Source organism: Felis catus, chromosome B3 (assembly GCF_018350175.1).
Source record: "Felis catus isolate Fca126 chromosome B3, F.catus_Fca126_mat1.0, whole genome shotgun sequence".
Taxonomy (NCBI): Eukaryota; Metazoa; Chordata; class Mammalia; order Carnivora; family Felidae; genus Felis; species Felis catus.
In genome coordinates, this window is record NC_058373.1 from 112,275,769 (window position 1) to 112,302,185 (window position 26,417).

The window sequence follows — 26,417 nt, forward strand, 5'->3', positions numbered from 1 at the left end:
AGAAATGGGCATCGGAATGTTAGGGAATAAAAGGTGCTGATTGGCCACTGAAAAGAACATATTCTGATGTCAGAATAGCAAATGTTCTTCCCTGTTCAATCATTTGCAGGCAAGGACACAAAGGAAGGTGAGTTGGATGCTGCCTGTCCATTAAGTGTTTTAAAATTCTAACATTATTCTGCCAACCAAACATTAAGACATGAAATTTAAAGAGGCTCTGCTTTAGTATCAATGCCATTATTGTTCTCTACTATTTGATACCACCTACATCTACAGTCTAAAAAAACTATTGGTAATAAGTCCACTTAGTTCCTTCTTTTAGCTAGTTTGTTCACCCTCATTAAATCCAAACTTTTCATGGGAACTCTTAAGACAACCAGTGTGAATTACATTGTGCTTCATCTGATATGACTGTTCTAATTTAATGTCATATTATACTAGCTATCATACAAAACGTACAAGTGGCACATATTTGCTTTAGAAAATGTATTTGTAGAGACTGCCTAAGAAGGTTTGCTGTAGAAGATCCTGATAGGAAATATTTATCAGATCCAACCAGGGGCAGATCCAGGTTTTTTGGGACCCTGAAGTATACATAATTTGGAGATTTCCCTCTTTCTAAAAAAAGAATACAAAATTATGGATATAAAATGAGGTATGGAGCCTTCGAGAGAAGTTTGTAAAGATAAAGGGCTCTGAAGTTTAAGTTTCATCAGCCTCATATAAATCAGCCTTTTTCGTATTTTGTATTGCTTAGGGCATTAAACAATCCCCAAACCCATAACAACCAAAAACACATGAAAAAGTAAACACCTGATATGAGCCAGGAACTTCATATAATATTATATTTAATTCTCACTCAAACCTTTTGCCATTCTCATTTTTACAAAAATGGGACCTGAGGCTCAGAGAATTTGGTAACTTGCTCACAGTCAGCTCAATTCTCACAGTGAAGCCAAGATTCAAACGAAGATCGACAAACTAAATCTTGTGTTATTTCCACTACAATATTCTGACTTTAAGGTTTCCCAAAACACAAAGAGGTTAAGTTGCTCTGGAGGATGCCCATAGAAGATGCCAAGAAATGCTCAGTCAATACTTGAAACTGACATGACTTAATTCATATTTGAGAACATCACTAAAAATATTGCCCTAAAGCTGTGTTTAAAGGGCTTGAAGAAAAAAATAAAAAATAAAAAAAAATAAAGGGCTTGAAGAAACAAATGTGCGACTCTTTGGGTTATTTTCTGCTCACTAAGTTACATAGATGAAGACAGAAAATCTTAGTCTAGGAGAAATGTGGTTCTAGCAAGGGAAGAAAAATGGAGGCCGAATCAGAATCTGGAAGTAAGTGTAAATTTGCAGTCTCTCAGGAAAAAGCCTGGCTGTGGAAGGACATACCGATAGTATGGATTTTTCACAAATTATGTCTCTTGCTATGTGTCCAGTATTATTCTCTCTTGCCCTGTAGTATATCAAGTTTTGAAGATAGGAAAATAATGATAGTTAGCTCATATATTTCTCACTATTATATCCATAGCTTATATTTGCCAGTTTGGCCTTTATTTTTCAAAAATGTCTCTTAGAGGTTTTTCTCTTCTCCTAAGACCCTCAGAAGGTAGATGCTCTGTATTTATATTTTCCTTACTCACAGAATCTGGACAGTATGTAGTAGACATTTAATGGAGGTTACCTGGCATGGAAGGTGGTGTTAGTGAGTTATTTTTGACCAGCCACTGTTTTCTAGGAATTCCATAATATAGATGTGTTCTGATTCTCTGCCCTATTCAATCAAAGACTTCAGGATAAAACTTTGGGCATTGGTTAAACCTAAGGAAAGAATTGATCAGATGTATCTAACAGTATTTTCAGTCAACAAGCTGTCTCTGATGTTGGAGTTACTTAAAAGACCTGTTGATTCTGTGGTCTCAGGGCCATTGTGACTCAAGCTGCAGCTAAAACCAGTCCAATGCAACAGACATTTCAAGAACAGCAGCAGAAAAACGATGACCTAACTGAATGGAACAAGAAGGCACGTATTTTCGAGAAGACATCTCTATTCTTAGAGTAGAAATTTCCCTTCAAGATGACAAGTGGTTCAAACCCTTCAGGATCTTACTTGCCCTCAAAAGTAAGGTGAGCCTTGAACAGGTGCCAAGTGGTAACTATCCAGAAGGGAAAGGAGAGTCTCTATTATTAACCTAGGCTAAAGACAGATATTATTCTTCCCACAGATGTTCCAAAATAGATGACAACTACTTGAAGGAATTGAATGAGGACTTAAAGCTAAGGAAGCAGGAACTGCTAGAGATCCTAAAACCTCTTGAAGATAAGAACAATCTCTTATTCCAGAAGTTGATGTCTAACTTGGAAGAAAAACAGAGAAGGTAAGGGCTCCCTACTCAGGATTTCTTAGAGGGGAAAAAGCTGGAGAACTTTAATCCATAGGATTAACAATGATTATTTACATTTTTAAAAAGGTTTAGACATTTAGCTATAATAGATAAAGAATTTGTAGCCACAAATCAGTGGCAAGTAATCTTTTATTTACTTTTAGTAAAATTACATATGACTCAGCCCTCATCTCAAGGAGCTACAGTTATCACCCTTCTTCCCTAGGATGCCCACCCGAGAAACAGAGAAGAGCCTTTAGTATCGTCAGTCTATCATGGTTACACTGATAGCTCCTTATACATGTTTGTGGAATCACTTTAGGGTAGATGACTCTGCTCTTCCCATGCAAAGCAGTGAAATAGAAAAATTTTCTGGGCCTAGGAGTCTTCTGGAGGTCTGGCCTCTTTAATATGCTAGGCAGATAAGGTCTCAACTCTTAACTAGAGCACTCACTGTTCTTGGGACCCACCAACTTTGTTTCCTTTCCAGTCTCAAAGAATCTCACCTTAATGGATCTACCTTCATTCTCTACCCTTACAATAAGCATCTCAGGGAGCCCCGACTTTTGGAGAGCAAAAGCCAGGCAGAAAGTTGTGATCAAGCACCAGCTGCTTACAATACAGAAATAAACGTCTCTCAGGGCAAGAGAACACAAAGGCTTGCTTCGCTGCTTATAATTAAGGAGGAAAAAGTACCATAAACATAAGCATAAATTAATGTTTTTAAAGAATAGAGAGTCTTTGACTCACTTGGTATTGATTCAGATTTTGTTAGAAACTTCTTGATGGCTTGGATTCTCTGAGAGCTACCATAAGGATATAAGTGGTTTCCCCAACTAACTCAAATGTCTTTCACATGGAGAAGCAATACCAACAGAGATGGGGTAGGACATAATTCTTGGATTTATGCTGAAGACAACAGATTCTATGAACTCCTTCTTCACATGGGGCAAAACACCCTTTCTACACCAAAAGCCATACACCAAAATATTTTTCTGAAGGAGTAAAGAAGAGTCTCACTGGCTGTTGGAGGCCTAAGTTTTGAGCATTGTTGAACACAGAATTCATTTTAGAGCACATAGCTGAGGCAAATGTCGATTGGGAATAAAATCATCCTATAGAGAGCTACTATGTCCAGAAGGAACCTGTAATTCCTATGACTTCGGCACCCATCTCTCTCCCTTGACAGAATGCTTTCTGACTGCTTGCAGAGTATTAATACTACCCTTTAGGAAGTATTATGTTTTGTGACATCTTTTCATGCTAGTCTACAGATCATGAGGCAGATCATGGCAGGAAAGGGGAGTGAAGAATCCTCAGTCATGGAGCTCATTAAGGAAGCAGAGGAGATGAAGCAGAATCTGGTAAGAGGTTGGTGGGCATTTCAGGGAATTGCCTCCTGAACAGGGCTCAACTCAATTACTACCATCAGATGTGGAAGGAAAGACAGTTCATCTCTAGCATCTGAGGCTCCAATACTCCTATCTCCTTCATCTAGAAAGGGGTCAGATGTTGGGCAAATTCAAGACTTGGTAGCAAAAATTCTATTTCTTTTTGACTCTTAAAAACTTTTCATTTAGGGGTTAGTAATACAAGCATATTAACCCTTCACATTTCAGAAAGAATAGAAAATACCAAAGTAAAATAAAAGAAATAGTTTGCTTCAGGAGACTCATAAGAGTTTAAAAAACCAACAAGGTAAAGGATCTTAAAAATTATAAATTAGTGGTCTAAGCCCCAGAGAAACTTCTGTATGATCAGAACATCTTAAGTGTTGTGTGAGGAACACATTTCTGTTGATATCATACTATGATTACCATAATTATAGTTATTATTAAAAATCATTATTATTTTTTTATTATCATCATCATCAAACTCATCTCTCATGTTCCTGGATTTTGAGCTAGGTCTATTTATTGCCTTCCTTTATGGTTTGTTTTATACCTGTGTCCCCATCCCTTTCCCCTCATTATTTATAATTTCTTCCAATTTCACTTTAATGACTGGACAAACACGTTTCTGTTTGTTTGGTTTCCTCCCCACCCCCAACAGGAAAGGAAAAACAAGATGCTTCGGAAGGAAATGGAGATGCTATGGAACAAGGTGTGCCTCTAAGGATCTCTTGATAGAATTGTCTTACAGACCCTAATGCAAAGAACTTCCCTCTCCTCTGGTCCCCATTCTCATTTTGTCACGTCCCGGCTTTCATCCTTGCCTCCTTCCAATCCATCCTTCGCACAGCAGCCAGAGTGATATTTTTGAAATAATCAAACCACGTCGTTATTCTTATGGAAACCATTTATAGCTGCTCCTTATTGTGGCATAATGTGGCTGTTGCCTGCCTCTCTCTTCTCATAGAAGTCTTCCCCTTACTTTCTATGCAACCCACACGGGCCTCCTTATGGATTCTCAAACATGCCCAGACTCTTCCTATCTCAAGGCTTTTGCTTTACCCTGGCCTATAATACTATTTCTTTTGGTTGGCTCATATTCATGCTTCAGGTCTCTGCTTAAATGTCACCTCCTCAGGGAGGTCCTCCTTGTTCACTCTATCTAAAATAGGGCACCCCGGGGCACCTGGGTGGCTTGGTCGGTTGGGGGTCCGACTTTGGCTCAGGTCATGATCTCGTGGTCCCTGAGTTCCAGCCCTGCGTCGGGCTCTGTGCTGACAGCTTGAAGCCTGGAGCCTGCTTCAGATTCTGTGTGTCCCTCTCTCTCTGGCCCTTCCTCCTTCTCTCTCTCTCTCTCTCTCTCTCTCTCTCTCTCTCTCTCTCTCAAAAATACATAAACATTAAAAAAATTTTTTTTAAGAAATAAATAAAATAGGGCACCCTTCCTCACTTTCTATTATATAACTCTATTCATGTCCTCCATAGCACTTTTTATAATTAAACTTATTTTTATTTTATTATTATTATTAATTATGATTATACTTGTTTCTTATCTCCCTGACCCCCTCTGGAATACAAGCTCCTCCAGTTTCTTGATTGCTTTGTTCATCTCTGAATCCTTAGCATGTAGCACAATGCTTAGAACATAGTAGACAATAAATGTAAGTTGGATGAATGAATGAATAAATACCCAATTCTAATTCTCCTATGATTTTGCAACAATCACAGCATTGCCTAATATATAATAGTAGGGCCTTTTTCTGGGAAACCAGGTGGGAGTGGATATTCCTTTGTAGTCTAAGTCGTTGGGATTTGAGTGCTTTTTCACAGACTAGAAGACTAGAAGAATAGATTGTGTCTTGTGATATAAACAGTGTGTAGTGTGATCTCTGACTGCTTTTTTCATATTAACTTTCCACAAATAATCAGGATACCATCAAGTCTTGCATCTTGACCTGAGATCTGCTCCTACTTCTCAGAGGTAGCTACAAATCAGTTCTGTGAATTGTCAGTTTTAGTTCTTCTGTTTTTGAGTCCTTGTGATAAGAACTATGCCAGCACAATTCGTCTATGAAAATCCAGCTTCTTCAAAGCTCCCAAAAGATTTTAAAAGGGATGTCCCTGTATGTTAGCTTGTGATTGGCTTTCCCTACCCATAGTTTTAGACAGCAGAAAGTGGAGCGAGAAAAACAGTATGGTCAGGGGTTAAGAACATAAGCTTCAGGGTTCACAAGATCTGCTTCAAATTCCAGCTCTGTACTTTTGTAGCTGTGTGACCCTAAACAAATGACTTAGCCTCTTCAAATATCTTTTCCTCGTTGGAAAAGATGGAAGTAAAAATAGTCCTGTGAGGCTTAAATGAGAATGTTTGTAATGTAGTAGCATATTGTAAATAAGTAAAGAAATGTGCAAGCAGCTTACAGTACTGACGGCTTATAATAAGGGTACAGTTAATAGGTTTTATTGTTATAAGTTACACTAAAGAGACCAAATAGAAGGACTTGTTCCATTCTGAACCCCATTTGGTAGTACACTTTTCTGGTCGAACCCTGACAGTTTCCTGACTGGCAGAAACCAAAAAACCTTGACTTATATTGGTTTTCCACTTCCCTCACTAATTCCCACTAATTTAAAGCTTTGCCGAAACGTCTCTCTACAGACATTCGACACAGAAGAACTTGGTGATCAACAAAAAGCACCGCAGATAAAAAACAAAGCAGACTTGCAGGATGGGAAGGCAAGTGGACTACATGTTACTTAGAATTCCAGGGTTGTTGATGTCACACTGCTGGAAACAGCCTGTTGACAATCAGGGCTAGTTTGGGCAGGCAAATAGGCGGGATCTGGGCCTTGAGCATATGTGTGTTGGATTTACTGTTGGCTGAGACATTGTACTTCTTTCCCGGGACCTTCTCTTCCTTTAGCTCTCTTCTTTTATCCCAGGTTCCCAAAACCCCCTCCTCACCTAGGAAGACCAAGAATGAACTGGAGACATCATGTGCAGAGAAAGTGAAAGAGAAAAAGAAGGTAGTGTGATCTTTCTGAATGGTAGGGGCTTTTAGAGGTGATAGAATGGAGATTTTTAATAATGTATAAGTATGCTCCTGAAACTGATACAAGTTTTATAGGAGATGTGGTTCCTTTGGGATATTATATTTGAATCAGAGTGGCATTGCAAGTTTAGGGGAAATAACGTTAACGAGGGCAAAGTGGGAGAAACTATACCAACAATGTAACTCCACAATAACTATGTGATGTCAAAATAATAGCTAATTTGTTTTTGAACATTTATTTAGGGATATTATGCTTGTATCTAATCTTCTCACAACAAATTTATTCATAAAAATTGATTCTATTCATTTAGCTTTTAGCTTTTAGAGCATGGATTGTACCGATGAGGGCTACTAGAAGGACTGTGCAGTTGAAACCAATTTATTAGTGAATCTATGACAGCATACTTTGGCTATGAAGTCTTTGCAGCATTTTGAGAACGCTGATTTCTGATCTCAATTTATTTTGTCACCCAGAAGCTCTTTCTTCCACCAGGGAAAGCCACAGAGGAAAATGGAATGGGTCAGGTATCAGGAACAAGCCAACATCCTTCAGGTACTAAGATCTTCCAAGGTTGGACATGGGATACAGTTTCACTCAAATAATACAACGTCTTTTAGTTTCATAATAGTAATCCCCATGCCCTCCTCTGGATTACCAATTATCCTGCTAAAAGAAATGTTCCATGGCGAGATTGCTGTGGAAACCTATCTCCAGCTTCACCTTGAATAACTTAAGATAAATACATTTTTTTTCCTTTAGTCTTGATTTTGTTCTATTTGAAGTGGGGGTGGGGGGAATCACAAATACTTTCTGCCCAACTTTAAAGACTGAGCATGATGGGATCATTTTAAACTTCTGAGTAAAAAGGTTTCAAGTAACAGGTGGTTTAGAGAAGCCAATACTATATGTGTAGCTCTGAAAAATGTTCTCCTGTAGAATGGCTTTAATGGCAAAATGATTGAGTTGAGAATTGAAGCCTTGAAGAACTACCAGAAGGCCAATGACCTGAAATTGTCACTGAACTTACAGCAGAATTTGGAGCCAAAGCAAGCATATTTTAATCTTCCTGGGTCTCGAGGTAGGTAAAGTATCGGTATACATGTGGAGGTTTTATTTTAGTTTACATTGAAAATTCCATTCCTTGAAAAGTGATTACCACAATGCCTGGCACACAGTAAATTAAATGTTAGTAGTGACATAATAAGTTTTATAACTATCATTATTATTTCTCAGAAGCTCTGGTAAAGTAAGGATTCCTCTGGAGAAAATGAATTTTCTTTCGTAAAGACTAAATTACGTATTATGTACTTAGTATATGTAGTTGATACACAGTTGACACCTGATAAAATTAGTTTCCTCCCCACTTCCTCCATTTTCCTAGGAATTATTGTGGTTTGATCTCATGAATCTTGTTGGAATAGACTCTGCTATTTCAGAACAGAAGGCCAAAGAGATAGCCATCTGACAATGGGTGTGAGTTTTGCCAATCCAGATTTTTCTCTGAGATTTTCAGTGTTTCCTCCCCCCTCCCAAAGAATTTATGGCATCATTAGAGAAAACAGTATATTTTACCATAAAAAAAAAAAAGAAAAAGAAAAGAACAGGGGTGGCTGGGTGGCTCAGTCAATTAAGTGTCCAACTTCGGCTCCAATCATGACCTCATGGTTTGTGAGTTCGAGCCCTGTGTTGGGGTCTGTCCTGACAGCTCAGAGCCTGGAGCCTGCTTCAGATTCTGTGTCTCCCTTTCAATCTCTCTACCCCTCCCCTGCTCGTGTTCTGTCTCTCTCTCTCAAGAGGGAATACACTTAAAAAAAATTTTTTTTTAATTTTTTTTTCAACGTTTATTTATTTTTGGGACAGAGAGAGACAGAGCATGAACGAGGGAGGGGCAGAGAGAGAGGGAGACACAGAATCGGAAACAGGCTCCAGGCTCTGAGCCATCAGCCCAGAGCCTGACGCGGGGCTCGAACCCACGGACCACGAGATCGTGACCTGGCTGAAGTCGGACGCTTAACCGACTGCGCCACCCAGGCGCCCCCAAAAAATTTTTTTAATAAAAATAAAAGAATAGCTTTTGAGGGACAGGAGAAAAGGTTCTTAAATTTTCAGGGATCTATGAATCTGAACTCTATTTTTTAATTTAAATTATTTTTATAATTTAAATTATATATTTTTAATTAATTACGTATAACATGTAATATATACAAAAGAATGTACGGAATATATGTAATTGTGAAACAAGATAATAAAATTACCCCCCATGAATATACCAGTCTACTTAAGAATGGGAAAATACTTAGTACAGATGCTCCTGTGTGGAATCTGAATTCTATTTTTAAAAAGACACATGCAGTGAGAAATCATGGTTAGGGGATGACAATGTTTTATTAGTATTGGTATCAGTATGTATATCTCTAATTTCTTCTCAATCTTATTCTATTAAGGGCTTGAACAGCTGATAAAATCACACAGAGCATATAAGATTAAATAAATATATGACTAAATCAAATCAAAGAGAAAATAAGTTGAAGCCAGGTAAATACATGAAAATACATGATGAAAGTATTATATATAGTTGGTAGAAGCAGGCTTCAAACTTGGTTCTGGATTTCCCAGAAAAAGAAACATGGGTTTACATTGTCCACAAAATAATAATAAACCAATTGCTCAGGAGAAATATAGATTTTACTAGTACTGAGACCAGAGAGAAATTTCTCTTCCATGGAGATGGGATACTCTACATATGTTATAGTAGCTAATGTCCTCAACAATATTTCTAAGGTGAATTCAGAATCTAAATTTCCTAGCCTGTTTCTTATCTTTGTTGGCACAATATAATAAAAAAATTATCAATCTGAAATTTTTAAAAAGCAATGGGTCAGTTCAAGATGATTTGGTCCATGTGCACAGCACACTATTAGTCTGACTTGGCCCATAGATAAAATTTACAAAATCTAGATGGCTGGATCTACTACCCATCCTTTAACCCATGTTCTACTTATATTTTTTCTTTTAACTATTGCTTGATAAGAATTGGAAACAGAAAGCTTGAGATTTTCTTCTCCAATAAGAACCTAGAATACAATCAGAAGCAATATAAAGTCATCAAGGTATAAATTTAAAAGATGGAGGAGAAGAGGGTATGAGAAGGACAGATTCTTGTTTTACTTTAAAATTAGCTGAAGGTCATTTCAAAGGATCTTAGAGTAAGGAGTTTAAAATCTTTTAGCTCCAGATTCAAATCAAGTCAAGATTAGTAAATAGTGAAGGGTTCCATTTGATTCAATCACTCTATGGAGATTTTTTTTTTTTTCCTTCCTTGCAGAACGTTGAATCTTTGAACTTTGGACTAGGGCAGCCCACAGATCGTACCTTTTTTTCTCTTATCTCCTCTTTATGCTTCTGGAGAATTAAGTGATAGGGCACTAAATTTCCAGTTACCACAAATGAAAGTAGCTACAGGCATGTGTGACCCATTACTGCTCTGTCTTACTGATTGTGCATTCACTGAACACTGACTATAGGCCAGTTTCATTTTCTAACACCCACATAACACAAAATCTTTGGGTTTATTTGAGCCTAAGGGGATCTGAAATCTGAGTCCTAGATTTTGTTTATGTTGACTTATTTGTTTGATTATTGAAAAAAGAACAAAAGAAGCATTAGTTTTCTTCATAGAGGGATTTTTAAAGTAATTATGTTAAGATAACATTATCAACAGTGATGTGATACGGTTTAGTCATGCTCAGTGTTTCCCAAATTCCCTTAGTCTATTTTTTATTCAGTATGTTCTGTTTAGATTGACTTCCTTAATTTCCTAATGCATTCCTGGAAAATAAAGTTAATATTACTGTTTTATTATTTTTTAAGTTTATTTATTTAAGAGAGTGCACGCATGCATAGAGTGGAGGAGGCAGGGAAGGGAGAGGGGAAAGGGGAGTGACAGAGAAAGAATCCCAAGCAGACTCTTCGCTGCCAGCACGGAACCTGGCCCTACACCGAAACTACAAGCCACAAGTTTATGACCTGAGCTGTAAATCAAGAGTCCGAGACTCAACCTACTGAACCATCTAAGCGCCCCAAAATTCCTATTTTAAGTGGAAAACCAATAATAGTTTTCCATAATAGAAAGTAAACTTAATAAGTATACTGAAAACAAGATTTTAATGTTCTAACCAGATGCTAAAGCCTGAGGTCCGTTTTATCTTTATTAGGAAGTGAGATTAGCATGGTGTAGGGAGTTTTAAAGCAAACCTGCACCAAACCTAAAATTTCTCCTTGATGCAATCGAGTTTGAAGAACTGAAAAGGGAGTAATTTTTTCACTGTGATTTATATAGTATTTAATGCTGTGTTCTAGCACCTCCTAAATTTATTTCAGTTGCCACTCAAAATCATCCCACCATCAAATTTCTGGAAACAGTACTTTAATAGAAAAGCTCTGGTTTTACAGTCAGATATATGAGCCACAGGCCTTATTCTGAGGCTAAACAGTTAAATAACCCAGGCAAGTCATTTAGTTTCAGTTTTTTCTTTGCCTAAGACAGTCAAAACATATTATAGAGCATATTGAAAACATGTGGTTTTGGGTAATGCTCATAATAACTCTCTAGGGTAGGTATCATAGGACAAAAAACTAGTTCAGAAAAGCCAGGCTTCTGACTCCATCTCCAAAGTTCATCTCCTAAAATGTGCAGAAAATGCCAGTGTTAAAGCATATGATATCTCATGACCCTTCCACATCTAAAAGGTATGATTTAAATCTGAACTTATCAACTTTTTAATATGTAATCGTCCCAATGAAGACTCATACTCCCTAAGGGTAATTTGTTTAGTAGTAAAGGAAACAGTTCAAAATAGGTTCACAGTTTGTAATTCTTCATTTAACCCAGTAGGTGGCACCAATCACATCCAGGCTTCTAGTCCACAAATAGTGGTAATTCAGGAAACCTGAAATATCGTCAGAGAGATTGGCCTTCTATTACTCTTAGGACAAAATGTGTTACATTTATATATCAAATGAAAAAAAAAAACTATTGATGTTTTCTTCCATGCTCTTCACTGAGGTGTATTACTGGCAGCCTTGATTAGACCTTAATAAACTCCATATTCTGCTGTGCAATCCTTACCTATTATTCTATGCCTTGAACTAGAGTTCCCTCCATTCCAAATACATCCACTGTCCACTTCCTCCACAATCCCTATCTAATACTGTTTCTTTCCACCACAGAAAAGCCAGGTAATTGGGACACTGAATTATAAAATGAGTTGGGCAATTGTACACGGTGTTGATTTTTTGAAGTTTAAGTCCTTAATACTGTTCCTAGATACAGTTCATTTTCCTCTAGTTTCAAAAGAATTGAATTTCACAAACCTGTCTTAAAGGATGAAGTGTCATTTTGGACACACCTCCCAGCAAATCAGGGTATAGGCCCTTCTGTTCTAGGCATTTCCAAATAGAAAAAAGGTTTCTCCCACTACTCTTGGCCAAGAATCCCTCCTCCCACATAAACTGTCCTGTGTGCTGGTTGGCTGTGTTGCAGTGGTGTGATCTATTTGGTTGGCAAGATACAATCCTGTGTTAATATTAGTTTGTTGTACTTTACGCAATCCATACTTGCAAACCCTCTTGAGGCCCTGGTTATATATAGCATTACCTTTGTCAATCTAATCTGTTTGGCATTCTGCCTTGCCTAGGCTTATAGAAGAGAAAAACATTTTAGACCGAGTGAAGTCCTTATGGACATGGGTCACATGTAAAGGGATTTGCTTTCCCACCAGTGTAAAATTACAATTTGACCCAGGCTATGGAACAGTCCTTCCCCAGCCTCTGTAGAGTCAAGAGAACAGTGCGTGGTCTTTGGCAGCCATGTATCTTAGAGAGCACAGGCATGAAATAATCTTTCAATTCAGCTGACTTTTCCATCATGCCTGCTGGTAGTTTAAAGAGGAAGTTTATCTTCGGCAATAATATAACTGACGATAAGACATTTGATTCTGACAGACTTCTTTTCTCTCCTCCCCTCCACCTCCTCTCCCCACTGAACTCATACTCTTGGCATTTCCTTGAGTTCTTTTGAGAAGAGGCTGAAGGTTGGATGTGAATATTTTGCTACACTTATAAATTCAGATGAAAGCCCAGTGAGGTGGGAAATGAATACTCTTGAGACCTTATTTATTCTATAACTCTCTCTGTTCTTAAAGCAAGTCATTCTTCCTGGCTTTAACCTTTACTTCACTTTAGTATTACTCTTCCTGATGGCTGACATATACTCCAGTAAGTGCTGCCAAATAATGTTAAGCTAAAATGCTGGAAAACAGAGTCAGAAACCCACAGCTCAAATCTGGGTCCTTGATAAATATGTTTTTAGGTTTGTTTATTTTAAGAAAGAGAGAGAGAGCAAGCAAGGTAGAGGCAGAGAGAGAGGGATATAGAGAGAATTCCAAGCAGGCTCCATGCTGTGAGTGCAGAACCTGACATTGGGCTCGAACTCAGGAGCCATGAGATATTGACTGAGCCAACCTCAAAAGTCGGAAGGAAGCTTAACCAACTGACCCAACCAGGCACCCCTAAATATGGGTTTTTTAAAGCTTTGAGGCAACTTGAACCTTTTGTGGATTTTGTTATTTTACTTTATTTTATTTTGTTTTGTTTTGTTTTATAGAGAGGACTCACGCAAGTGGGGGAGAGGGGCAGAGGTAGAGTGAGAGAGAGAACCTTAAGTAGGCTACATGCTCAGCATGAGCCCAACTCAGGGCTCAATCCTATGACCCTGGGATCATGACCTGAGCCAAAATCAAGGGTCAGACATTTAACTTACTGAGCCACCCAGGCAACCCAACTCGAACTTTGAATGTCAAAGTTAGGTTTCTGTTATAGTAGTACTACATAGTAGTTACTATAGTTACTACTACTACCTATAGTAGGTTATGAAGTTAATTTTGAATCTAAGTCATTTTTTCACTTCCTATAAAACCCCACAGAAGTCCAGGGGAGAATAAAATTCTTCCTTCCTAAAAATAAATTTTGAAGGTTGAAAAAAATAAACTGTACCTTTATTAATATTATGATTATTTCAGTGAGTGACAATAGCTTCCAAACTTTGTAATATCACACACTTAGGAAACTCAGCAAGATTATTAGGATAGGGTTGTCATATTTAGCAAATAGAGGATGTTCAGTTAAGTTTGAATTGCAGATAAATAATTAATGTTTTAGTATAAGCATGTTCCAAATATTTCATGGAACGTGCTTATACTAAAAATATTTAGTGTTTATTGAAATCCAAACTTAACTGGGTATCCTGGCAACCCTAACCTAGGACAGACTCACTACAGAGCCTACTTAAACGCCCCACAATTCTTCCCCCCCCCCCGCTTTTTATTGGCTCTCTTCTTCTTCATCTCAGCCTATGCCTGTCATTCTGTCTGCCTCCTTTTTTTGTCCCCTCACCCACCTTTATCTTTTTTGTTGTTCTCTACTGTCCACGGTTTGCCATTTTTATGGAATATGTATCTGGGTTATCTGAAATATATATATATATATATATATATATATATATATATATATACACACATATATATAAAATATATCATCCCATTTCTTCATGTAAAAGTTATATTAAACATATGCTTTGTAGGCTCTCAAAATTATTTCTACTTGCATATAATCCTCAAATGATTTTCTTCCCTCCGTGGGACATGGGCCCTCAGCAGAGAAGGGTTTGCCACTTGAACTCTAAAAATACTGTTTGAAGTTGTTTTCTAACACAATTACAAAATCCACATTAATGCTAATGCCAGAGTCATTCTACAGTGATGCAATGATATGTGATGTGTGATGAATGTTAGTAGCCTTACAACTCAAAATAAAACCAGGTTTTGTTTTGTTGGGTTTTTTTCCTCAAAGAAAGCTCCCATTTTCCTAATGTTTCCCACCAGGTACTGTGAACACTACAACTACCAGCAGATTAACTACCAGCAAAAACGAATCTAATGTGGTAAGAACTAGTTTCATTTTCAAAATTATTTTAAAGGCTTGCATAGATAGTGGGTGTAGATTTTTAGAATTTATTTGTTAAAGTACATTCTAATTTAATATTTTTAGGAGATTTGTAAAGTGGGTGCCAGGGCACTTGATGTTTTAATTGTTTTTTGGATTCCCCCCACCCCACCCTTCTATGTTGTAGAGAATTCTGGGATCAAAAACCTACACAGAACAACAAAGAGCTGAAGGAAATCAGTTTGATGATGTAGGAGGGAGGATCTTTTTTCTGAGGTCACTGCCAGATGAAGCTCTGAAGGATTAGAAGGCTTTCACTCCGTTTGCTTTGGACAGATTTAAAGACGAGGCACAGCCATTTGTGTTAATTAAAATCTCTCAAACCTTTGTTTTAGTGCAGTTTATTCTGTCCCCACTAAATTGGGTGGAAATGCTAGTTAGATGTTTGACCTTAAGCATGTCAGGAATTTAGTCATTTAGGGATTGTAAAATAGTCCCTGATTATTTTGATAGCTTTTGATTTTGAAATGACTAGGTTCAAACCACATTGTATGTTGTTAACAAGTCCATGAAAGGCTGTTCCTCTCCACCTCTGAAATGTTTCATTCTGCACAGATCCATCACTAACATATGAGCAAAAGTACATACAAAATAAGGAAAATTATAAGCCTTACAGTTTTTTTACTCTCTCGTCTATTATGTCCAACTGTCCTAGTTTGCCTCCTAGTTATCTGCCTCCATTCTGCCTCCTCGTTATCTTTTCCTTTAATATCTCCTACCTTCCTATCTTCTACCTAACTATTTTAGTTCAGGCCCTCTTTCCTGCCTAGATTAGCACGGCTCTTAATTGGTTTCCCCTCTCTAGTCCCTCTATTCTATCTTCCACAGCACCTGAAGCTGTCTCTTCTAAAAGAGGAATGAGATCATGTCTTTTTCCTACTGGTTTTCCATTGACTTTAGTATAAAGTCCAAACTCCTTCATAGACCATATAATGATTTACCTTCTGCCTATGTCTCTAGTCTCCTTTTTCACTGTATCTACCTTTCTTCATATATTGAGCTCAACAGACCTATTTGCAATTCCCCTGATGTGCCATGAGGTCTATTATCTCCATGCCTTTGCATAAAGTTGATTCTTCTCTCCTTGTCTATTTGCCCATTAACATTTGTCCATAGGGCTGAGTTTGGTGCCCTTCTCCCATCCCAGCAATTCTTAATTTTAACTATTGTATTAGAATCTCCTTGGGAACTTTTAAAAATACCAATTCACTAGGGAGAGGGGCCAAGATGGTGGAACAGCATGGAAGTTTTTTTGTGTCTTACATTCATGAAATACAGCCAGATCAACACTAAACCATCCTGTACACGTAGAAAACTGATTTGAGGATTAACACAACAATCTGCACAACCTGAACCACACAATTCCACAGGTATGCAGCCCGCAGGGGTGAACTTGGGGAGAGAGAAGCTGCCGAGGTCAGGGAGCTGTTTTTGCTTATGGAGAGAGAACAGGGGTGGAGGGGGAGTTCGGGAAAAGGACCCCCCCACACCAAAAAAAAAACACCTGGAGAGAAAGTGGAAAAGTGGAAACAGCTGCAGGGACTGAACTAAAAAGGGAGAAAGGAAAAAGGAGAGGGTTTAAATTCCATTAAGACTCTATAAACAGGGGGAGTGTAGAGTCTGAAACGCCACAGCTCAATACCTGGTGGTGCCCTGGTGAGAAGGGCGAATCCCCAGGAGCAGAGTGAAGTTGAGGGTCTTTGGGCCACACAGGGAGAGGCGGTTCCCCTGCTGGGAGGACATCTGGTAGAGGCTGTGTGGCTCCCCCAAAGGCCCCAGTGGACCCGGGAGAAAAACCACATTCACGGGTGCTGGAACAAGGTCATTGGGAGTGAAGCCTGGTGCCAGCTGTGTGGTGTGATTTTCCATAATCTCTGAAACACAGCTGCCACATGATCGTGTGAACTTTTTCTGGGGTAGGCTAGCACTCAGCCACAGTCTCTGAGCATCAGCAGCAGCATGGTCCCTTGAATGTTCCTGGGAGCAGCTGGCACCAGGTCATTGCTGTGTGAGACCCTCCCACAGAGGAGCAGAACGGGTCAAAGCTGCAGTCCCTCAGAAGTAAGGGGTTGGGAAACACAGCTGCATCTGAGATAAAACTCAGGAGGGAGGTGCTACCTGGGGCTTGGTCACAGACAGCGTAAAAGCAGGGAGTGAATGGAAGCTGACAAAGGACGGGTGCGCGATTGCTGGTCGGGGAGAGCACAGAGTTCGATACTAGAGACTGGGTAGCTGGGTGATGCCATTTTCACTGTTCCTGTGCATGCGCATACGCACCTACGAGCACCACAACACTCCACCCCAGTAGGCTAGCAACGCCATCTAGTGGAGAATGGAGATGTTACACTAAGCCCTGCCCAACTGGGCCAACCTCACTCTTCAGGAACACAAATCCACTTGCTTAGCTTAAGGACTATAAAGCTCTTCATAGTTTGACTTCTATGGGAAAATGAAGTAATTTCAATCATATTTCAGTGTGTTCACTGCTCCATCTGTTCAATTTTCTTTTTTTTCTCTTTTTTGTTTCTTTTCTTTTTCTTGAATACAGAAAGAAAAAATTTATTTTTATTTTCAATTTTTATTAAAAATATTTTTATTTGTTTTTTTCCACTATATGTTTTACATTTTTGTGAATTTTTCAAATTCTATTTTACTTCCATAATTTCAGTTTTAAAAAATTGTTTATTTAATTTATTTTTTAATTTACATCCAAGTTAGTTACCATATAGTGCAACAATGATTTCAGGAGTAGATTCCTTAATGCCCCTTACCCATTTAGCCCATCCGCCCTCCCACAACCCTTCCGGTAACCCTCTGTTTGTTCTCCATATTTAAGAGTCTCTTATGTTAGGTCCCCCTCCCTGTTTTCATATTATTTATGTTTTCCTTCCCATATGTTCATCTGTTTTGTATCTTAAAGTCCTCATATGAGTGAAGTCATATGATATTTGTGTTTCTCTGACTAATTTCGCTTAGCATAATATGTCTAGCTCCATCCACATAGTTGCAAAAGATTTCAAGATGGAAAGATTTCATTCCTTTTGTCCATCATTTCATTTTATTCTATTTCATTGTATTCATTTTTTTTCAAATTTTCAAATGTTTTCCTTCCCCCTGCTTTTTTCGCCTTTTTTTTTTTTTTTGGTTTTCAACAACAAGACCAAAACACACCTACAATCTAGCATCATTTATTTGATTTGTATGTGTGTGTGTGTGTTGTTTTTAATTTTTTAATTTTAATTTTTGTTACAGTATTAATTCCTTTTCTTCCTTCAAGATGACAAAATGAAGGGATTCACCCCAAAAGAAAGAGGAGGAAGAAATGACAGCCAGGTACTTAATCAACACAGATACCAGCAAGATGTCTGAATGAGAATTTAGAATCACAATAATAAGAATACTAGCTGGGGTTGACAATAGATTAGAATCCCTTTCTGCAGAGATAAAAGAAGTAAAAGCTAGTCAGCATGAAATAAGAAATGCTACAACTGAACTGCAATGTTGAAAGGATGCCATGGCAGATGCTAAGGATGGATAAGGCAGAGCAGCAAATCAGCAATATAGAGGACAAACTTGTGAAGAATAATGAAGCAGAAAAAAAGAGGGAGACTAAGCCAAAAGAGCACGATTGAAGAATTAGAGAAATCAGTGACTCATTAGAAAGGAAGAACATCAGAATCATAGGAGTCCCAGAAGATGAAGAGAAAGAAAAAAAGGTAGAAGTGTTATGTGAGCAAATCATAGCAGAAAACTTTCCTAACCTGGGGAAAGACACAGACATCAAAATCCAGGAAGCACAGAGGACTCCCATAAGATTCAAAAAACTGACCATCAACAAAGCATATGATAGTCAAATTCATAAAATACTCAGACAAGGAAAGAATCATGAAAGCAGCAAGGGAAAAAGAGTCCTTAACCTACAAGGGAAGACAGATCAGGTTTGCAGCAGACCTATGCACAGAAACTTTGCAGGCCAGAAGGGAGTGGCAGGATATATTCAATGTGCTGAAGTGGAAAAATATGCAGCCAAGAATACTTTATCTAGCAAGGCTGTCATTCAAAATAGAAGGAGAGATAAAGAGTTCCCCAGACAAACAAAAACTAAAGGTGTTCCTGACAACTAAACCAGTCCTGCAAGAAATTTTAAGGCGGACTCTCTCTGAGGGTAGAAAAAAATGAAGAAAAAATGAAAAAAGGCCAAAAGCAACAAAGACTAGAAAGGGCCAGGGAACACCACCAGAAACTCTAATTCTACAAGCAACATAATGGCAATAAATTTATATTTTTCAGTACTCTCTCTAAACATCAGTGGACTCAATGCTCCAATCAAAAGACATAGGGTAACAGAATAGATAAGAACAAGATCAATCTATATGCTGTTTACAAGAGACCCACTTTAGACCTAAAGGCACCTTCAGATTTAAAGTAAGGGGATGGAGAACCATTTGTCATACTAATGGTCGACAAAAGAAAGCTGGGGTAGCCATACTTATGTCAGACAATCTAGACTTTAAAATAAAGACTGTATCAAGAGAAGAAAAATAGCATTATATCATAAAGTGTCTTTCCACCAAGAAGACTTAACAATTGTAAACATTTATGTGCCTAATGTAAAAGCAACCAAATATATAAATCAATTAATTACAAACATAAGGAAACTCATTGATAATAATACCTTAAGAGTAGGGGACTTCACATCCCACTTACAACAATGAATAGATCATCGAAACAGAAAACCAACAAGGAAACAATGGCTTTGAATGACACACTGGACCGGATGGACTTAACAGATATATTCAGAACATTTCATCCTAAAGCAGCAGAATACACATTCTTCTCCAGCACACATGGAATGTTTCTAGAACAGATCACATACTGGGACACAAAAAAGCCCTCAACATGTACAAAAAGATCGAGATCATACCATGCATATTTTCAGACCACAACGCTACGAAACTCGAAATCAACCACAAGAAAAAATGTGGGAAGATAACAAATACCTGGAGACTAAAGAACATCTTACCAAATAATGAATGGGCTAACCAAGAAGTTAAAGAGGAAATTGAAAAGTACATGGAAGCCAATGAAAATGGTAACAATACAACACAAAACCTCTGGGATGCAGCAAAGGCGATCACAAGAGGGAAGTATATAGCAATCCAGGCCTTCCTAAAGAAAGAAGAAAGGTCTCAGATACACAACATAATCTTACACCTAAGAAAGCTGGAAAAAGAACAGCAAATAAAACCCAAAAACAGCAGAAGCCTGGAAATAATAAAGATTAGAGTAGAAATCAATGCTATCAAAACAAACAAACAAACAAACAAAAAAACATCCCCAAACAAACAAACAAACAAGAACAAAAACAAAAGAACAGATCAGTGAAACCAGAAGCTGGTTCTTTGAAAGAATTAACAAAATTGATAAACCACTAGCCAGTTTGATCAAAAAGGAAAAAGGAAAGAACCCAAATAAATAAAATCAAGAATGAAAGAGGAGAGATCACAACCAACACAGCAGAAATACAAACAATAATAAGAGAATATTATGAACAATTATACGCCAATAAAATGGGCAATATGGAAGAAATAGACAAATTCCTAGAAACATATACACTATCAAAAACTGAAATAGGAAGACATACAAAATTTGAACAGACCCATAACCAGTAAAGAACTCAAATTAGTAGTCAAAAATCTCCCAAAAAAACAAGAGTCCAGGGCCAGATGACTTTCCAGGGGAATTCTACCAAACATTTAAGGAAGAGTTAACACCTATTCTCTTGAAGTTGTTACAAAAAATAGAAATGGAAGGAAAACTTCCAAACTCTTTCTCTGAAGCCAGCATTACCTTGATTCCAAAACCAGACAAAAACCCCACTAAAAAAGGAGAACTATAGATAGACCAATTTCCCTGATGAACATGGATGCGAAAACCCTCAACAATATATTAGCCAAACGGATCCAACAATACATTTAAAAAAAATTATTCACCACGACCAAGTGGGATTTATACCTGGGATGCAGGGCTGGTTCAATATCCGCAAGACAATTAACATGATTCATCACATCAATAAAAGAAAGGACAAGAACCATATGATCCTCTCAATAGATGCAGAGAAAGCATTTGACAAAATACAGCATCCTTTCTTGATAAAAACCCTCAAGAAAGTAGGGACAGAAGGATCATACCTTGAGATCATAAAAGCCATATATGAAAGACCCAAGGCTAATACCCTCAATGGGGAAAAATTGAGAGCTTTCCCCCTAAGGTCAGGAACAAGACAGGAATGTCCACTCTCACCACTGTTATTTGACATCGTATCGGAAGTAGCCTCAGCAATCACACAATACAAAGAAATAAAAGGCATCCAAATTAGCAAGGAGGTCAAACTTTCACTCGTTGCAGATGACATGATACTCTATATGGAAAACCGAAAAGATTCCACCAAAAAACTGCTAGAACTGATCCATGAATTCAGCAAAGTTGCAGGATATAAAATCAATGCACAGAAATTGGTTGCATTCCTATACACCAACAATGAAGCAACAGAAAGAGAAATCAAGGAATCAATTTCATTTACAATTGCAACAAAAACCATAAAATACCTAGGAATAAATCTAACCAAAGAGGTGAAAAATCTATACACTGAAAACTATAGAAAGCTTATGAAAGAAACTGAAGAGGACACAAAAAAATGGAAAAAGATTCCGTGGCCCTGGATAGGAAGAACAAATATTGTTAAAATGTCAATACTACCCAAAGCAATCTACATATTCAATGTAATACCTATCAAATAACACCATCATTCTCCACAGAACTAGAACAAACAATCCTAAAATTTGTATGGAACCAGAAAAGACCTTGAATAGCCAGCGCAATCTTGAAAAAGAAAACCAAAGCTGGAAGCATCATAATCCCACACTTCAAGCTGTATTACAAAGCTGTAATCATTAAGAGAGTATGGTACTGGCACAGGAACAGACAGATCAATGGAACAGAATAGAGAACCCAGAAATGGACCCACAAACATATGGCCAACTAATCTTTGACAAAGCAGGAAAGAATGTCCTATGGAATAAAGACAGTCTCTTCAGCAAGTGGTGCTGGGAAAACTGGATAGTGACATGCAGGAGAATGAACCCGGACAACTTTCTTATACCATACAAAAAAATAAACTCAAAATGGATGAAAGACCTAAATGTAAGACAGGAAGCCATCAAAATCCTTGAAGAGAAAGCAGGCAAAAACCTCTTTGATCTTGGCCGCAGCAACTTCTTACTCAACACATCTCCAGAGGCAAGGGAAACAAAAGCAAAAATGAACTACTGGGACCTCATCAAAATAAAAAGTATCTGCATAACGAAGGAAACAATCAGCAAAACTAAAAGGCAACCGACAGAATGGGAAAAGATATTTGCAAATGACATATCAGATAAAGGGTTAGTATCCAAAATGTATAAAGAACTTATGAAACTCAACACCCAAAAAACAAATAATCCAGTGAAGAAATGGGCAAAAGAAATGAATAGACACTTCTTCAAAGAAGACATCTAGATGGACGAAAGACACATGAAAAAATGCTCAACATCACTCATCATCAGGGAAAAACAAATGAAAACCACAATGAGATACCACCTCACACCTGTCAGGATGGCTAACATTAACAATTCAGGCAACAATAGATGTTGGCAAGGATGCGGAGAAAGAGGATCTCTTTTGCACCACTGGTGGGAATGCAAACTGGTGCAGCCACTCTGGAAAACAGTATGGAGGTTCCTCAAAAAATTAAAAATAGAACTACTCTATGATCCAGCAATTGCACAAGTAGGTATTTATCCAAGGGATACAAGTATGGTGTTTTGAAGGGGCACATGCACCCCCATGTTTATAGCCGCACTATCAACAATAGCCAAAGTATGGAAAGAGCCCAAATGTCCATCGATGGATGAATGGATAAAGATGTAGTATATATATATATATATATATATATATATATATATATATATATATACACACAAATATATGTATATACACACACACACATACACAATGGAGTATTACTCGGCAATCAAAAAGAAAGAAATCTTGCCATTTGCAACTACATGGATGGAACTAGAGAGTATTATGCTAAGCGAAATTAGTCAGAGAAAGACAAATATCCTATGACTTCACTCATATGAGGATTTTAAGACGAAGAACAGATGAACTCAAGGGAAGGGAAGCAAAAATAATATAAAAATAGGGAGGGGGACAAAACAAGAGACTCTTAAATATGGAGAACACACAGAGTGCTATTGGAGGGATTATGGGAGGAGGGGATAGGCTAAGTGGATGAGGGGCATTAAGGAATCTACTCCTGAAATCATTGTTGCACTATATGCTAACTAACTTGGATGTACATTTAAAAAATAAATTTAAAATAAATTTAATATTAATATTAAAAAAACCCAATTCACTGGACCCCTCCGTTAGACAATTAAGTCATGATCTTTCAAAGATAGGACAAGAGCATCTGTATTTTTTTTAATTGTTATTTATTTATTTATTTATTTATTTATTTAAATATGAAATTTATTGTCAAATTGGTTTCCATACAACACCCAGTGCTCATCCCAACAGGTGCCCCCTCAATGCCCATACCCACCCTCCCCTCCCTCCCACCCCCCACCCCCCACCCCCAGAGCATCTGTATTTTTTAAAAGTTCCTTTGGAAATTCTTATGTGAAACTGGGTTTGAGAATCACTGTTCCAGGTCTTCTTGCCTTTATCATAACATTTAATGAATTATATTGGAAGTGTTTGTTTCTCCAACTATCTCTCTCTCTCACCAGATTGTGAACTCTTTGAGGCACAGGACTATGTCTTGTTTATCTTTTCATTTTGACCACCTAACATAGTACCTGAGAGTAGATAGAAGCTCAGATATTGCATAATGCCTCAGACAGTTAATTGTAAAGTCCCAGGTCTCTTGATACCTTGTCTTGTGTCATTTTGGATCATACTGCTGTCCAAGATCTTCAGATCTTTTGTTTACTCTAAGTGGCCATTAATTTCCAGAATCCTGTCAATAGGGAGAAAGTTTATTTGTTACAAAACATTTCTTAGTCTGTAGGAATCCCTTGTTATATTCTGGTATGAGCAAAGTAAGCCGTCCGATTAAAAATTTTCTTTCCCCCAAGGTTAATTTAAATCTGTAAAGGTGTATTTAAAAATGTAATTTTGGGAGCACCTGGGTGGCTCAGTCAGGTAAGCGTCCAACTTTGGCTGAGGTCATGACACATGACTAGATCATGATCTCATGGTTTGTGAATTTGAGCCCTGTTTTCGGGCTCTGTGCTGACTGTGGGGAGCCTGACTGAGATTTTCTCTCTCACTCTCTCTGCCCCTCTCCCAGTTGCTCTCTCTTTCTTTCAAAATAAGTAAATAAACTTTTAAAAAAATTTAATTTTAGATTTGAAAATGTTTATATGTAATCACAGAATTTGGGTATTAGAAGGAACTTTAAATGAGTATGATGTGCCTTCATTTTATAGAAGAGGAAACTGGAGTTCAGCTTTGTTGAAAGAGTGTCCAAAGTCCCACTGTTAATTGGGGATGTTAACAGTTAGGATAGTTACCAGAGCTCAGGTTTTCTTAGTACCAGTTCATATTCCAATCTAATTCATATCTTTCCTCTCTTGACCACATAAATAACAGGTTCGGCAGCCCAGAGATAGTTTCATGTTCTCCCAACTGAGTAAAATGAATATGTAATCCATATTCTGTTTCAAGAAAGCCACCTCTGTACTTATCTAGTCCTTGTATGCTTCAGCAGTCCTGAGAGACTTTCCAAGTCAATTGGATTAGACAGAGCAATGAGAGCTAAAGTCAAGAATATAAAATCTGACTGTACACTGACTACTTAAATAAGTAATTTAATTTCAGGGTCTTAGATTCCCAATTTTAAAATTGGATTAAAAGAGCCCCATTCAAATGTTTTAAAAATCATATGCACATTTTTTGTTTGGCATTCAATAGGTTTAGATGAGTATCTGACCTTTCCCCCTTTTTTCTTCATTAACTAAGGCATGAAATAAACTAGTTGCTGGGAAAGATTTATCCCTTCTTACACAATGAATCATTTGCCATCACCAAAGTATCAAAACTGTATGTTTACTATCAGTCACACTTACCACCTTTCCTTCAAATCCGCCAAATTTTTCAGTTTCTTCAAAACACAAAACGGAAATATCAAAGCCTTTTATCTTACTTTGTAAAACTTCACATTGGACTCTGATTTGCACTTCTATGGCAGTACAAAGTTATCATTTGGGTTGGCTGGATATTTGTGAGTATCTGCATTTTGATAAATCCAGAATATAGATCTTACCTTTGTAGGTACAAATTTATTTGGTCAACTTTCCCAACAGATCAGCAGCTCATCCAAACTCCTCAAACTCCCAAGAGAATCACTGATAAATGGAATCAATTTAAATTACAATGATGGCTATACCTTCCAAGGTGGTTGGAATATGCCTATATTTAGGGCATTCCCATTTAAGAATTAAGTTATTAGGGAAACTGAATTAGCAATCAGAAAGTATTGATGGAATTGAAACATTATTACAGTTTTATGTACACTCATAATATTTCAGTTATGTTTCTCTGAGAATAAAACCTCTGACTCTTGACTGTACTTGGGAGATACTTCTCAGTTTTAACCTCAGCTGGGGAAAACTTTGTCCTGTTAGTAATACATTTACAAACCATAATGTTGGATAGTACTATTTTTGTAGCTTATTTATTTTACCTTGACTTTTGAACTATTCAGGGAATATTTGCTAACATTTCACTTCCAAAAGTTGCCTTTTTGCAATGACCACAAAGTGATTAGAAATGCTTGTTACACTTCTTTCCTAAATGAAATAAGGCCAACAACAGGATGATACTTTCGTCTTTAGTCTAGAATTGCAATCATCAAAAGGACATGTGGCAGTATGCAAGCATATTGCCTTACACTTTTAGATCCAGGTAGAAAATCCAGCTTTAGTATGGTCTATGGTCACTTGACTATGGTCACCTTGTCTTCTTTCATAGGCAGAGGTTTCTGAAATCTGTCACATGCCAAGGCAAATTTCTAACAGCCCCTCTGGCACATTGGGAGGGGCTTGTATTGTTCACAGTTCAAAGTCTCTATTACTTCATATGTTCTGTATTTAATCATCAAATATTAGGAGTTGTAAAAGAACAAGTTTCTATGTTGGAAAAGGATACTTGCTCTGTAACCAATCAATCCCACAGCAGGAGAGCCACAGAAAGATAAATGTGAAATGTAATTACTATATGGTAAAAATGAGTGGTCATCAGCTCTACTTCCTTCACATATTCACTTATGCTTTATAACATTTCAAACTTTAAGAATCATTTTAAGCCAAAACACTGTTTAAATATTCCTATATATCACATTTCCTCCAATTATTAGTCAATCTAGGATAGAATGAGGTTATTTAGGCTAACAAAATAATTTTCTTTCTTT

The 26,417-nt window shown here is 37.5% G+C and overlaps 1 protein-coding gene across 5 annotated transcripts; it reads left to right on the forward strand.

Annotated features, from left to right (window-relative positions):
* The first annotated feature begins 48 nt into the window (after positions 1-48).
* On the forward strand, positions 49-15,226 carry CCDC196 (coiled-coil domain containing 196). Of its 5 annotated transcripts, XR_002743157.2 has the most exons (12): positions 49-127; positions 1,933-2,136; positions 2,235-2,387; positions 3,661-3,757; positions 4,446-4,496; positions 6,444-6,521; positions 6,728-6,811; positions 7,331-7,390; positions 7,775-7,916; positions 8,220-8,311; positions 14,779-14,837; positions 15,027-15,107. XR_002743157.2 is itself a non-coding variant. In XM_023255777.2 (11 exons), the coding sequence occupies exons 2-11, from the start codon at positions 2,087-2,089 to the stop codon at positions 15,144-15,146; spliced, it is 894 nt and encodes a 297-aa protein (XP_023111545.1). In that variant the 5' UTR covers positions 49-127; positions 1,933-2,086; the 3' UTR covers positions 15,147-15,226. The 5 variants fall into 5 exon arrangements, 4 of the variants coding, with proteins under 4 accessions (XP_023111545.1, XP_023111547.1, XP_023111548.1 ...); XM_023255777.2 differs by lacking the exon at positions 8,220-8,311 and having other exon boundaries at positions 15,027-15,226; XM_023255779.2 differs by lacking the exons at positions 7,775-7,916; positions 8,220-8,311 and having other exon boundaries at positions 7,312-7,390; positions 15,027-15,226.
* The last annotated feature ends 11,191 nt before the right edge of the window (positions 15,227-26,417 follow it).